Source organism: Rhinopithecus roxellana, chromosome 16 (genome assembly GCF_007565055.1).
Source record: "Rhinopithecus roxellana isolate Shanxi Qingling chromosome 16, ASM756505v1, whole genome shotgun sequence".
Lineage (NCBI taxonomy): Eukaryota > Metazoa > Chordata > Mammalia > Primates > Cercopithecidae > Rhinopithecus > Rhinopithecus roxellana.
Genome location: NC_044564.1, coordinates 99,006,611 through 99,021,779, shown reverse-complemented (window position 1 = coordinate 99,021,779; position 15,169 = coordinate 99,006,611). Strand labels below are relative to the sequence as shown.

At 43.0% G+C, this 15,169-nt stretch overlaps 1 protein-coding gene across 7 annotated transcripts in view; it reads right to left on the bottom strand.

Moving 5' to 3' along the window:
• The window catches only part of GAPVD1 (GTPase activating protein and VPS9 domains 1), a 107,875-nt gene that overhangs the window by 36,147 nt on the left and 56,559 nt on the right, over positions 1–15,169 (bottom strand). For 5 of the 7 annotated variants that reach the window (XM_030919645.1, XM_010365865.2, XM_010365868.2 and 2 more), the window contains 3 exons: positions 6,062–6,191; positions 3,404–3,529; positions 726–899 (listed from right to left, as the gene is read on the bottom strand). In XM_030919645.1, the coding sequence (XP_030775505.1) occupies positions 726–899; positions 3,404–3,529; positions 6,062–6,191 (430 nt within the window). The remainder of the gene's footprint in view (positions 1–725; positions 900–3,403; positions 3,530–6,061; positions 6,192–15,169) is intronic. The other 2 variants (XM_010365867.2, XM_010365869.2) reach the window with 1 other exon arrangement.

Here is a 15,169-nt window from a genome sequence, read left to right as displayed (position 1 = left end):
TGTCGCCCGGACTGGAGTGCAATGGCCAGATCTCAGCTCACTGCAAGCTCCGCCTCCCGGGTTTACGCCATTCTCCTGCCTCAGCCTCCCGAGTAGCTGGGACTACAGGCGCCCGCCACCTCGCCCGGCTAGTTTTTGTATTTTTAGTAGAGACGGGGTTTCACCGTGTTAGCCAGGATGGTCTCGATCTCCTGACCTCGTGATCCGCCCGTCTCGGCCTCCCAAAGTGCTGGGATTACAGGCTTGAGCCACCACGCCCGGCCGCGAATTCATTTTTTTAGAGAATAGCAGTATCACATTATTGTGAAGGATTTTATGGCTATAATCTATAAGAATTTTCATCTTAAGGTTAGGTGTTTGATTTCAAATGGATAATATACTAATCAGAGACAAATTAAGAACGTATACTATGCTCTGGAAACAACACTTGACCAGAAGCTAATTCAAAACACTGGTTTTTCTTGTTTTTTTTTTTTTTTTTTGAGGGGGGGCAGCGGGGAGGAGGATGGGTAAGGGGTGGGATTAAATGTAGTAAGGAAAAACACTACTTACGTTTAAGTAAAGAAAAAAGTACCCAAATGTCTTGTTCCATACAGTTATAACAATTTCCCAGATGGTGCTAACACACACAAGGTTTGTCAGGGCACTGGTGCTCCCTCTCATGAAAGGTCAGAGGATCTGAATAACTAAACCGTGATATTTCAGAGACATTAAATGGCAGTTACCTGCAATTTCTTGCAAGCGATCTTCATCAATATTAGGGTCAAAGTCACTCCCCAAGACGTCTGTACTCCAGGTCTCACTCACTGTTTCTGATATGTCCCTATCATCTGTTAATCCCATCATGTCACGAATTTCAAACTTCCTTAGCTTATCATCAAGGTTATCCTGTGTTGTAGCTATCAAAAACAAAATTAAGCACTTTAAAAACAGTAGCACAGCTATGACTTTTTAATCAACTTTAAAGAATTTTCTCTCCATGTTGATCAGACTGGTCTCGAACTCCCAACCTCAGGTGATCCACCCGCCTTGGCCTCCCAAAGTGCTGGGATTACAGGCGTGAGCCACCGTATCCGGCCTATCAATTCACTTCTTAATCTAGCATTTCGCATATGCCAACCACCTATCTCAGAATCTCCCAGGAAGCTTGCTAAAGAGGTGATATTTGTTCAACTTCTTTCATAAGCTCATACAAAAGTTCCTCCTCCACTTATGCAATGGCCTCCAGTCGATGCCTGAAGCTGAGGATCGTACCAAATCCTATATATTCCATGCTTTTTTGATCTGATAAGCAGTGTATATGTGGATAGTGTATATATGGATAGGTAGTGCATATATGGATACACTGAACTAAGAAATTATTCATATCCTGGATGTGATAAGTGAAACTGTGTGAGATTTCATCACATTACTCAGAATGGCACACAATTTAAAACTTATGAATTATTTCTGGAATTTTCCATTTAATATTTTTGTACCAAGTTTGCCCGTGGGTAACTGAAGCCATGGAAGGTGAAATCATGGATAAGGAGGTACTACTTTATTATTTGAGTTTTCTCTGCTGTGTGTAACAAACTTAATCCTAATTGATACACTGATAAACCAATCCAGTAAAATACAGCATTACTTTTTTCAAGCCACACACACTCCAATGACAATACTCTTTTTCTTTCTAAAACTTGACTTCTTCTCTAGAAGTAAGACTTGGGAAATGGAATTTTTAAGAAGTTAACCAGGTAATTCTCATGCATACTAAAGCCTAAGAATCACTGTCTGAAACCTGGTTGAGGGCATCATCTTTTTTTTTTTTTTTTGAGATGGAGTCTCACTCTGTCACCCAGGCTGGAGTGTTGTGGCGTGATCTCAGCTCACTGCAAGCTCTGCCTCCCAGGTTCATGCCATTCTCCTGCCTCAGCCTCCCGAGTAGTTGGGACTACGGGCGCCCATCAACACGCCCAGCTAATTTTTTGTATTTTTAGTAGAGACGCGGTTTCACTGTATTAGCCAGGATGGTCTCGATCTCCTGACCTCATGATCCGCCCGTCTTGGCCTCCCAAAGGGATTACAGGCATGAGCCACCGTGCCCAGCCCATCTTTTTTTTTTTCAGTCAGAGTCTCGCTCTGTCGCCCAGGTTGGAGTTCAGTGGCACAAACTCAGCTCTCTGCAACTCCCAGGTTCAAGCGATTCTCGTGCCTCAGCCTTCTAAGTAGCTGGGATTACAGGTGCTTGCCTCCTTGCCTGGCTAATTTTTGTATTTTTAGTAGAGATGGGGTTTCACTATGTTGGTCAGGCTGGTCTCAAATTCCTGACCTCAAGTGATCTGCCTGCCCAGCCTCCCAAAGTGCTGGGATTACAGGCATGAGCCACTGTACCTGGCCAAGAGCATCATCTTAAATGAACAAATCCAAAAAACTCTTTCAACTTCATCTTCCTAAGGCACCTCACTTCCTCATCCTCACTGAACCAAAAGCCGTCAGTGGCTTCCAGCTTACCACTAAAATACTGACATCCTTCTTTCGACAACAGGGATCCACCTACTCTTTAATCCTTACCTCACTCTATTTTCCTAACTGATACCTGAATAAGTACTATGGCTTCCCACCTCTTTGACTTGCTTATACTTGTCCTTCACCTAGAATGACCTATCTCCAACTTCTGCCAAGGCAATGCCAGCCAGCCCTTAAGGCTAATATGTTTCTTCCAATAAGCTTTCCCTATACTTTCTTTTTTTTTTTTTGAGACAGTTTCGTTCTTTTTGCCCAGGTTGGAGTGCAATGGCATCATCTTGGCTCACCGCAACCTCTGCCTCCCGGGTTCAAGTGATTCTCCTGCCTCAGTCTCCTGAGTAGCTGGGACTACAGGCATGCGCCACCACCCCGGCTAATTTTGTATTTTTAGTAGAGATAGGGTTTCTCCATGTTGGTCAGGCTGGTCTTGAACTCCCAATCTCAGGTGATCCACCCACTTCGGCCTCCCAAAGTGCTGGGATTACAGGCATGAGCCACCACGCCTGACAGCTTTCCCTATACTTTCAACCATATGTATCTCTCACTCAGAACTGCCAAAATACATTTATGATCCTTTAAATCAATTGTGTACTACTCTTCCCTATTCTAAGTTCCTTGAGCCTCGAGTCTTTACATTGTATTCCTAAAATATTACAGAATTAAAATATCAAATATTACTGAATTTCAAGTAATTTATATTAATTTATTAAGCCTAAACAATTCACTTACCAACTAATACATTTTGAAGAACTGAAAGAATGATGAAGAAATGTAAGTTTAATGGTGATTATATAATCTCTTACTGAACCAAGCCAACTTAATGAAAACACACTGCTCATCTTGCAATCAGGTAAATTCTTTGCTACTTAGGCAACTGTGTTCCAGTTCACTTTACCTTGCTCATGTTCTAACAGTTGTAGAGCTTCAACTCCATTACTGCCAGAAGGTCCTGCTCCAAGTTCTGACACAGACTCTCCTTCCAGGTCTAGGGAGGACACTGAATTGGAGCGATTTGAAGGACCTAGAGAAATGTTTATAGCGTGAGTAATCTTTTTAAAAACAGTCATGAGCCACCACACCATTTTTCATGCCTTGATAAAAGACGAACAACTGATTAAAGCATTTTTAATACTGCCTTTATAACTTAAAAAAACACATGCCCTTTGAGATAGATATTCTGCTTCTAGGAATTTATCCTAAGGTGCTAATAACAAATTAATCTGCTGGGCGCGATGGCTCATGCCTGTAATCCCAGCACTTTGGGAAGCGGAGGCAGGCAGATCACGAGGTCAGGAGATTGAGACCATCCTGACTAACATGGTGAAACCCAGTTTCTACTAAAAATATAAAATATTAGCTGGGCGTGGTGGCAGGCGCCTGTAGTCCCAGCTACTCAGGAGGCTGAGGCAGGAGAATGGCGTGAACCCGGGAGGCGGAGCTTGCCGTGGGCCGAAATCGTGCCACAACACTCCAGCCTGGGCGACAGAGCAAGACTGCGTCTCAAAAAACAAAACAAAACAAAAAATATAAAAATTAGCCAGCCTGGCGGCACATGCCTGTAATCTCAGCTACTCAGGAGGCTGAGGCAGGGGAATTGCTTGAACCCGGGAGGCAAAGGTTGCAGTGAGCTGAGATCGCACCATTGCACTCCAGCCTGGGCAACAAAAGTGAGACTCCATCTCAAAAAATAATAGTAAGTTAATCTAAAGTTGCTTGTTACAGAGCTTTTTCCGTGTTTCTTTTTTTTTTTTTTTTTGAGACGGAGTCTCGCTCTGTCGCCTAGGCTGGAGTACAGTGGCCAGATCTCCGCTCACCGCAAGCTCCACCTCCAGGGTTCACGCCATTCTCCTGCCTCAGCCTCCCAAGTAGCTGGGACTACAGGCGCCCGCCACCACGCCCGGCTAATTTTTTGTATTTTTAGTAGACAGGGTTTCACCGTGTTAGCCAGGATGGTCTCGATCTCCTGACCTCGTGATCCGCCCACCTCGGCCTCCCAAAGTGCTGAGATTACAGGCGTGAGCCACCAAGCCCGGCCTTGTTACAGAGGTTTTTTTTTCTTTTTTCTTTTTTAGATAGAGTCTCGCTCTATTGTCCAAGCTGGAATGCAGCGGCACCATCTTGGCTCACTGCAACCTCCGCCTCCCAGGTTCAAGCAGTTCTCCTGCCTCAGCCTCCTGACTAGCTGGGACTACAGGTACACACCACCACGCCCGGCTAATTCTTTGTATTTTAGTAGAGACGCGGTTTCACCGTGTTGCCCAGGCTGGTTTCGAACTTGTGAGCTAAGTGAATCCACCGGCCTCAGCCTCCCACAGTGCTGGGATTATAGGCATGAGCCACCTCGCTCAGCCCAGAAGTTATTATGTCTGAAAAGTGGAACCAATCTATAGATTTAATCACAGAAGAAAGTTGAAAAAATTATGATATGCCCATGTGAGTTAAGGAAAACAGCCATAAAAACCATGTAATTTAAGAATGTTAAATTACTAGAAAAATTGTTAATGCCATATTATTAAATTATAAATGGTTACAAAACAGGATAAACCTAATTTTGCTGTGAATAATCTAAAACATCAACTGCTATTAACAAAATTATGAGATTACAGGTGATTCTATTTATCTATTTTCTAGAATGAACGTACATATGTGATTTTTTGGAAAAGTTAGATTAAAACGTGAAGTTATTATATTTTAGGTTTCTTTTTCAATGTCAGTATATTTGAACTATTGTCTTTAAAAAAAAAAATTCGTCCTAGTAGGTGAAATGACATATTCTCTCTTTTTTTTCTTTTTTGAGATGGAGTCACGCTCTTTCATCCAGGCTGGAGTGCAATGGTGCAATCTCGGCTCACTGTAAGCTCCACCTCCCAGGTTCACGCCATTCTCCTGCCTCAGCCTCCCGAGTAGCTGGGACTACAGGCGCCCGCCACCACGCCCAGCTAATTTTTTGTATTGTTAGTAGAGATGGGGTTTCACCGTGTTGGCCAGGATGGTCTCGAACTCCTGATCTCAGCCTCCCAAAGTGCTGGGATTACAGGTGTGAGCCACTGCGCCCGGCCTGACATATTCTCATTTCACAATCTTGGCTTTGAATTTTCTTTTTAATACCTATTTCCATTGTATCCTGCTTCATAAAGGTATGTGTGAGTGTGAGTAAAGGAATACAGAACATTTAAGAGTATACACAACATCTTGAAATACTAGTAAGTCCATTTTTTCCCATTTAGACATGCATGATATCCTTCTAAAGGAGCTCTTATAAGCTTTGGTATATATTAATACTGCAGAAACAAAACTTGCTGTTATTTCTATTTAAGTCTGAATAAAGACTTATATCTTCTCCATTTTATATGACCAAAGGCATCTTGCAATCTTAATTTTATTCAGGAAACAATCTTTACAGCCAACTGTTCAAACTCATTAGAGGAAATCTTCATTAGTCTCCTCAGTGAGAGGCACAGATGGTGTAATCATAATTTATAAGCTCCTTTAAAAAACACAAAACAAACTATTACTTGAATCACACAACTCCTTGAATGAAGTAACCCTTCACCTTCAGATATTCCTTCCAGATTATCACTGCAGAGGGAAAAGCGCAAGGTTTTATCAGGTTTACCATGGAGTTTGTTTTCATCAACAGGGACATCGCCTTGTCCTCCATCCGAAAGATGCATGTTTAGAACCTAAAAAATAAAATGTTAATTTTGGTTTATGAGCGGAAAGACTACTGATAAGGAAACAAACCACAGCAAATGCATATTTAACTCCTTAATCTTAAATTATCAATTTTTAACTACAAGCCCATTTAGAAGGTCTGTCAAGCTTTTAAATATACCTGTGGAATAAAAGTATATTAATTAAAGCAGCTGAAGCTATGCCTTTCCATTACCCTACGAGTATCACAGATTGAACAGGCAACCAGACTAACAGATGAGTAGGGGTGAGAATTATACAAATCAGAGGTCTTTGGTACTTCTAATTCTGTCATGTGTCAACTATGTAACCTTGAATAGAAAAGTTATTTAAATTCTCTAAGCTTCAGTTTCTTCATCTATAAAATGGTGATAGTATGTATGCCATGTAATTGCTGAGATTAAGTAAAAAGATGCACATGAAATAGTTGTCATGTCGCATATTAAATGTGCAAAATTTAAATAAAGTAAATAAACAAGGCCGGGCACAGTGGTTCACGCCTATAATCTCAGCACTTTGGGAGGCCGAGGTGGGCAGATCACAAGGTCAGGAGATCAAGACCATGCTGGCTAACATGGTGAAACCCCATCTCTACTAAAAAAACAAAAAAAATTATACGGGCGTGGTGGTGAGTGCCTATAGTCCCAGCTACTCGGGAGGCTGAGGCAGAAGAATGGCATGAACCCAGGAGGTGGGGTTTGCAGTGAGCCGAGATCACGCCACTGCCCTCCAGCCTGGGTGATAGAGCAAGACTCCACCTCAAAAAATAAAAATAAAAATAAATAAATAAATAAACAAAAATTTAAAACATACTAAATCTGCAAAATTTAAATAAAATTTAAAGTAAATAAACAAAAGTAAATAAACTAGAATAAAACACGTAATCATATTATTTTGTAGGCATCAAGATTTAATCCATCTAGTTTGAACGTCCACTTGATCACAACATACATACAGGGCCACAAAAGTCCATACCAGAAACTGAAGTATGACTTCACAGACATCTCCAGCTTAGACTGATGGCCTTTTTATAACGCTTTCTATTTGCCAGATGACTTCCAAATAACATAATTACATCTCACTACTCCCTACAAGTCTCACAACTCAGCTTTGTATGTGTATCTCCACCTTAATGAAGAATTGAGTGCTTTGTTGAAAGTCACATAGCATGTTTTAGGCACACCTGGGACTTAAATTCAGAGGTCTTGGCTCCCTTGGCTGTTGCTGAAATATGAAGGAAGAATAGTACCCTCACTTACAAAGAAAAAAACTTACCACAAAAATGAAAAATGTGTGAGGCAATACATGTTATTTAGCTTGATTTAGCCATTCCACAATGTATATCAAAACATGTATACCATAAATAGATTCAATTTTTGTCAGCTAAAAGATAAATGATTTTTAAACAGATAAAAAAACCACACTCTTGGTTGCTGTTTTGGCTCTGAGTAAATTAAAAGTTTTGAAATGGTTTTATACATTTACACATGATGTATAAAATGTAGGGTTTTTTTGGCTGGGAGTGGTGGCGGCTCATGCCTGTAACCCCAGCACTCTGGGAGGTCGAGGCCAGCGGGTCACCTGAGGTCAGGAGTTCAAAACCAGCCTGGGCAACATGGCGAAATCCCATCTCCACTAAAAATACAAAAATTAGCCAGGCGTGGTAGCGTACGCCTATAATCCCAGCTACTCGGGAGGCTGAGGGAGGAGAATCATTTGAACCCAGGAGGTGGAGGTTGCAATGAGCCGAGATTGTGCTACTGCACTCCAGCCTGGGTGACAGAGCAAGACTCCATATAAAAAATTAAAAAAAAAATTTTTTTCCCGATTTGCTTGAAATTAAATAGACATAGGCTGGGCATGGTGGCGCATGCCTGTAATCCCAGCTACTCAGGCGGCTGGAGAATCACTTGAACCTGGGAGGTGGAGGTTGCAGTGAGCCAAGATTGTGCCACTGCGCTCCAGCCTGGGCGACAGAGGGAGACTCCATCTCAAAAAAAAATTAAATACACATAAAATTTTATTCATTAAAAATTTTTTTAAAGGTGGAGCTCATTCTGTCACCCAGGCTGGAGTGCAGTGATGCAATCATGGCTCACCACAGTCTTGAACTCCTAGGCACAGGCAATCCTCCTGCTTTGGCCTCCTGAGTAGCTGGGACTGCAGGTACACACCACCAAACCCAGCTAATTTTTTTTTATTTTTACTTCTTCTTCTTCTTCATTATTATTATTATTATTATCATTATTATTATATTTTTGAGACACAGTCTCACTCTGTCACCCAGACTAGAGTGCAATGGCACGGTCTTGACTCACTGCCACTTCCGCCTCCCAGGTTCAAGCGATTCTCCTATCTCAGCCTCCCAAGTAGCTAGGATTACAGGCGTGTGCCACCACACCCGGCTAATTTTTTTATTTTTAGTAAAGATGGGGTTTCACCATATTGGCCAGGCTGGTCTCAAACTCCTGACCTCAAATATCCACCCACTTCGACCTCCCAAAGTTCTGGGATTACAGGCATGAGCCACTGCGCCTGGCCTATTTATTATTAAGACAGGGTCTCGCCATGTTGCCCAGGCTGGTCTTGAAGTCCTGGAGTCAAGGATCCTTCTGCCTCAGCCTCCCAAAGCGCTGGGATTACAGGTGTGAGTCATCATCCCTGGTAATTTTTTTATTTTTGTAGAGACAAGGTCTTACTATGTTGCCCAGGCTGGTCTCGAACTCCTGGTTTCAAGCAATCCTTTCACCTCAGCCTCCCAAAGCACTGGGATTACAGGCATGAGCCACCATAACTGGCCAACACAAATATTTTAAATTTTTTATTTTTAAGATTAAGAATTTAAGACTAGGCCGGGTGCGGTGGCTCAAGCCTGTAATCCCAGCACTTTGGGAGGCTGAGACGGGCGGATCACGAGGTCAGGAGATCGAGACCATCCTGGCTAACATGGTGAAACCCCGTCTCTACTAAAAAATACAAAAAACTAGCCGGGCGAGGTGGCAGGCGCCTGTAGTCCCAGCTACTCGGGAGGCTGAGGCAGGAGAATGGCATGAACCCGGGAGGCGGAGCTTGCAGTGAGCTGAGATCCGGCCACTGCACTCCAGCCCGGGCGACAGAGCGAGACTCCGTCTCAAAAAAAAAAAAAAAAAGAACTTAAGACTATTCACCATAGTGAGTAATGTGAAACTAAAACATCAGGAGAAAAATCATCTCAAGGCCTGAAGATTCATGTGAACTAACAGAAAAGGGATAATGAAGATATTTTTCCAAATCATATCCAAAGGCAAGCAATTTTGAGATGCCATACAGAAAGCCACTGTACAAAGTCAGTCACACTGGACTATAAAATACAAAAATCAAATTTCATGCTTCTAAATCAGAGCATCTGCAAACTCTAGGCTAAACTAAAACCACAGAATCTGAGTGCTAAAAAAACTTTAGCTGGGCACAGTGGCTCACACCTCTAATCCCAGCACTTTGGGAGGCTGAGGTGGGCAGATCACCTGAGGTCAGGAGTTTGAGACCAACTCGGCCAACATATATAGTGAAAGCCTGTCTCTACTAAAAATACAAAAATTAGCTGGGCATGGTGGTGCATACCTGTGGTCCCGGCTACTAGGGAACCTGAGGCAGGAGAATCACTTGAACAGATGAGGTGGAGGTTGCAGTGAGAGTGGCCTCCCAAAGTGCTGGGTGTATCTTCTTAATGACCATTTATCAACATATAACGTCTTCGTCTTTTGTAATCCTTCTGCTCCTCAGACTAGATAATCTCAAGTGATCCATCTTCAAGTTCACTGATATATCTGCCTGTACAAATTTGCTGTTGAACCCTTCTAGTGTATTTTTCATTACAGTTATTATAATTTTCAACTCCAGAATTTCTATATGGTTCCTTCTGTAATTTCTATCTCTTTATTAATATCTTCTATTTTGGTGAGACCTTGTTCTCTTGGTTTTCTTTAGTTCTTTGTCCGTGGTTTCCACAGCTCTTTGAGTATATTTTTAAAAAACTGATTTAAAGTCTTGAGTAAGCCCAATGTCTGTGCTTCATCAAGGCCATTTTCCTTCCTTCCTCCCTCCCTCCCTCCCTTTCTTCCTTCCTTCCAGACAGAGTTTCACTCTTGTTGCCCAGGCTGGAGTACAATGGCGCAATCTCAACTCACTACAACCTCAGCAACCCAGGTACAAGTGATTCTCCTGCCTCAGCCTCCCGAGTAACTGGGATTACAGGCATGTGCCACCAGGCCCAGCTAATTTTGTATTTTTAGTAGACATAGGGTTTCTCCATGATGGTCAGACTGGTCTCAAACTCCCAACTTCAGGTGATCAGCTCACCTCAGCCTCCCAAAGTGCTGGGATTACAGGAGTGAGCCACCACCCAGCCATCAAGGACATTTTCTTTTTCTTTTTTTTTTTTTTTCAGATGGAGTCTCGCTCTATTGCCCAAGCTAGAGTGCAGAGTGCAGTAGTGCAATCTTGGCTCACTGCAACCTCTGCCTCCCAGGTTCAAGTGATTCTCCTGCCCTAGCCTCCTGAGTAGCTGATATTACAGGTGCACGCCACCACGCCTGTCTAATTTTTGTATTTTTAGTCGAGACGGGGTTTCACCATGTTGGTCAGGCTGGTCTCAAACTCCTGACCACGTGATCCGCCCAATTTCGCCTCCTGAAGTGCTGGGATTACGGCCATGAGCCACTGCGCCCAGCCGATCAAGGACATTTTCTATTAACTTTTTTCCGGTGAAAGGGCCATATTTTTTGTTTCTTTATATGCTTCATAAGTTTTGCTGAAAAGCAGACGTTTTAAATATTATAAAGTGAGCATCAAAAAGTCAGGAAACAACAGATGCTGGAGAGAATGTGGAGAACACTTTTACACTGTTGGTGGGAGTGTAAATTAGTTCAACTATTGTGGAAGACAGTGCAGCAATTCCTCAAGGAACTAGAACCAGAAATACCATTTGATCCAGCAATCCCATTACTGGATATATACCCAAAGGATTATAAATCATTCTCCTATAAAGACACATGCACACATACGTTTACTGCAGCACTATTCACAATAGCAAAGACTTGGAACCAACCCAAATGCCCATCAATGACAGACTGGATAATGAAAATGTGGCACATATACACCATGAAATACTATGCAGCCATAAAAAAGGATTAGTTCATGTCCTTTGCAGGGACACTGATGAAGCTAGAAACCATCATTCTCAGCAAATTAATGCAGGAACAGAAAAGCAAACACTGCATGTTCTCCCTCATAAGTGGGAGTTGAACAATGAGAACACATGGACACAGGGAGGGGAACATCACGTGGGGGTGGAGGGTTAGGGGAGGCACATCATTAGGAGAAATACCTAATGTAGATGACGGGTTGATGGGTGTAGCAAACCACCACGGCACATGTATACCTATGTAACAAACCCGCACGTTCTGCACATGTATCCCAGAACTTAAAGTATAATTAAAAAATTAAAATAAAAAAATAAATAAATGTTATAAAGTGGCAGTTCTGGAAATCAGATTACACCCCTTGGTTGTTGCTGCTTGTTGTAGTTACTGTTTATTTAATGACCTCTCTAAATTTTCTGTCACATGTGGCCTCTGAAGTGTCTGTTCTGTTAGCTTAGTGGTGAGCACGTGATTTGGCAGATTTAACACCTGGAATAAAACAAAACAAAACATTTCCAAGTCTCTGAAATTTGGCTCTGTGTTGGGCACTTCAACACTTAGCCAAGCAGTTTGCAACTGTACCTTAGCCTTCACTTCCTGCTTGGGTTCAGCCTGAAGGTTAGCCAGCAGTGAGAGCCTGGCTCTTCTAAGGTCTTTCCTGAGCACATGACCAGCCCTGGGCATGTGTACAACCTTCTAGATTCCCCAGAACGTGTGGGAGCTTTTCAAAGCCTTCGTGCCCCCTAGTGTCTCCTTCCCAAGCCTCTTTCTTCATAAGCATTTGGATCTGTATGCGGCTTGCCCTGATTGCTATCCGTTAATGCAAGCAGAAGCAACTAATATATCTGCTTTTCAATACTTTTGACAAATGCCACCTATGTAGCTGCCTCAGCCCTGGGAAAGATCAGAGGCAGGCAAAACAAAGCCAAGCCCTTGAGATGATCTTTCAGGATCTACCAGACAGATCAAAATACACAACCCTGCGTTCAGAATAAGGTCCACATTCCTCCCTCAAGTACCAGCACACTGCACAGTAAGCTGTCTTCAAAGCAGCCACTGGGCTGGGGGTTGAAGATGGTAACAGGGTAGGATCACAGAGCTCTCTTAACAAAATTCAGCAGTTTTTTTCTTCACTAAGCATTCCTTTGTTGTTAAAAGTTTTTTTATTAGATTCCAGAGTTCCAAATAAGTTGATTCTGACAGTTTTTGACAGCTTATGTGTGTGTATGGAGGGATGGAGTTTTGGAGATTGTTGGTCTTCCCTACGGGGGATGTCATAGTCCCAAACACACTTTACCAACCACCATCACTTTATCAATCACTAAAACTGGCCCCTTCTTCCTAGACCATTTTCTTAAATAACAAGCAATCACTGCTGAATATAAGAAGCTGCTACTGGCAGGGCACGGTGGCTCACGCCTGTAATCCCAGAACTTTGGGAGGCCGAGACGGGCAGATCATAAGGTTAAGAGATCAAGACTATCCTGGCTAACACAGTGAAACCCCGTCTCTACTAACAATACAAAAAATTAGCCAGGCGTGATGGCGGGCACCTGTAGTCCCAGCTACTCGGGAGGCTGAGGCAGGAGAATGGCGTGAACCTGGGAAGCAGAGCTTGCAGTGAGCCAAGATCGTGCCACTGCACTCCAGCCTGGATGACAGAGTGAGACTCCGTCTCAAAAAAAAAAAAAAAAAAAAAAAAAAGAAGCTGCTACTTTAGGGAGTCAAGATTTCTACTTCTTTTCTTTTTGCTTTTTCCTGTTTTTTTTTTTTTTTTTTTTTTTTTTTTTTTGAGACAGAGTTTCACTCTTGTTGCCCAGGCTGGCGTGCAATGGGGTGATCTCGGCTCACTGCAACCTCCACCTCCCGGGTTCAAGCGATTCTCCTGTCTCAGCCTCCCAAATAACTGTGATTACAGGCATGTACCACCACACCCAGCTAATTTTTATTTTTAGTAAAGATGGGGTTTTACTATGTTGGTCAGGCTGGTCTCGAACTCCTGACCTCGGGGGATCCACCCACCTCGGCCTCCCAAAGTGCTGGGATTATAGACATGAGCCACTGCACCTGGCCTTCTTTTCATTCACCTTTAAGCCAAGTTTTTTGTTACAAATATATTAAAAATGATTCCCAAACCTCGAACTCCATTTCTTAAAAAAATTTATTTTCTTAGCTTTCCATTATCTCTTCCATTTTTTCCTGACCAGCCAAAGAATACAACATGTATCTCAAGATACATTTCAATATATTTTTGGCTCTATAATGCAGGAATACTACTAGGATACTACTAGAAAGAAAACAAATACAAAACATTTCCTACAAGTCACTGGAAAAGTCTCTTTAATTTCCATACCACAATCTCCTGGCTTCATCTCTCCTCTGCTACTGCCTGGAAAATTCCTTTTGCTTGGACCTGTTCACCAACTTCAGTGCTACAGATGTATTAACGTGAAGGGCCTCACAACTGTTCACAGGGAGCTTAGCATGTGATGGTGCGTCATGGTGGGACCACTGAAGATAACAAAGACTTAAACATTAAATTCATTGGCTGGGTGCGGTGATTCACACCTGTAATCCAAGCACTTTGGGAGGCCGAGGTGGGTGGATCACCTGAGGTCAGAAGTTCGATACCAGTCTGGCCAACATGGCAAAACCCCATCTCTACTAAAAATACAAAGTTAGCTGGGCGTGGTGGCGCACACCTGTAAGCCCAGCAACTTGTGAGGCTGATACAGGAGAATTGCTTGAACCCAGGAGGCAGAGGTTACGGTGAGCTGAGATCGCACCACTGCACTCCAGCCTGGGCAACAGAGTGAGACTCTATCTCAAAAACAAAGAAAAAAATGGCCAGGCGTGGTGGCTCACGCCTGTAATCCCAGCACTTTGTGAGGCTGAGGCTGGTGGATCATGAGGTCAGGAGATCGAGATCATCCTGGCTAACACGGTGAAACTGCATCTCTACTAAAAATACAAAAAATTAGCTGAGCATGGTGGTGGGCGCCTGTAATCCTAGCTACTTGGGAGGCTGAGGCAGAAGAATGGCGTGAACCCGGGAGGTGGAGCTTGCAATGAGCCAAGATTACGCCACTGCACTCCAGCCTGGGTGACTCAGAGAAACTCCGTCTCAAAAAAAAAAAGAAAAAAAGATTCACTTCTCAGATCTAAATGTCTGTGCTCCCCCAAAATCTGTATGTTGAAATTCTAACCCCCAAGGTGATGGTATTTGGATATGGGGCCTTTAGACAGGTGATTAGGTCATGAAGGCAGGGCCCTCACAAATGGAGTAAGTGCCCTTATAAAATAGGCCCAACCAGCCAGGTGCGGTGCCTCACACCTGTAATCTCAGCACTTTGGGAGGCAAAGGCAGATGGATCACCTCAGTTCGGGAGTTTGAGATCAGCCTGACCAACATGTAGAAACCCCACTTCTACTAAAAATATAAAATTAGTTGGGCATGGTGGCGCATGCCTGTAACCCCAGCTACTCAGGAGGCTGAGGCAGGAGAATCGCTTGAACCTGGGATGCGGAGGTTGCAGTGAGCCGAGATCGTGCTATTGCACTCTAGCCTGGGCAACAAGAGCAACACTCCATCTCAAAAAATAAAATAAAATAAGCCCAAAGACACAGCAAGAATACATTATCTATGAACCAGTAAACAGATACTCATGAGACACTGAATCTGCCTTGACTATAAGACTTCCTGGCCTCTACAAATATGAGAAATAAATTTCTGTTGTTTATAAGCCACCCAACCTCTGGTGTTTTGCTACAGCAGCCTGTATGGACTA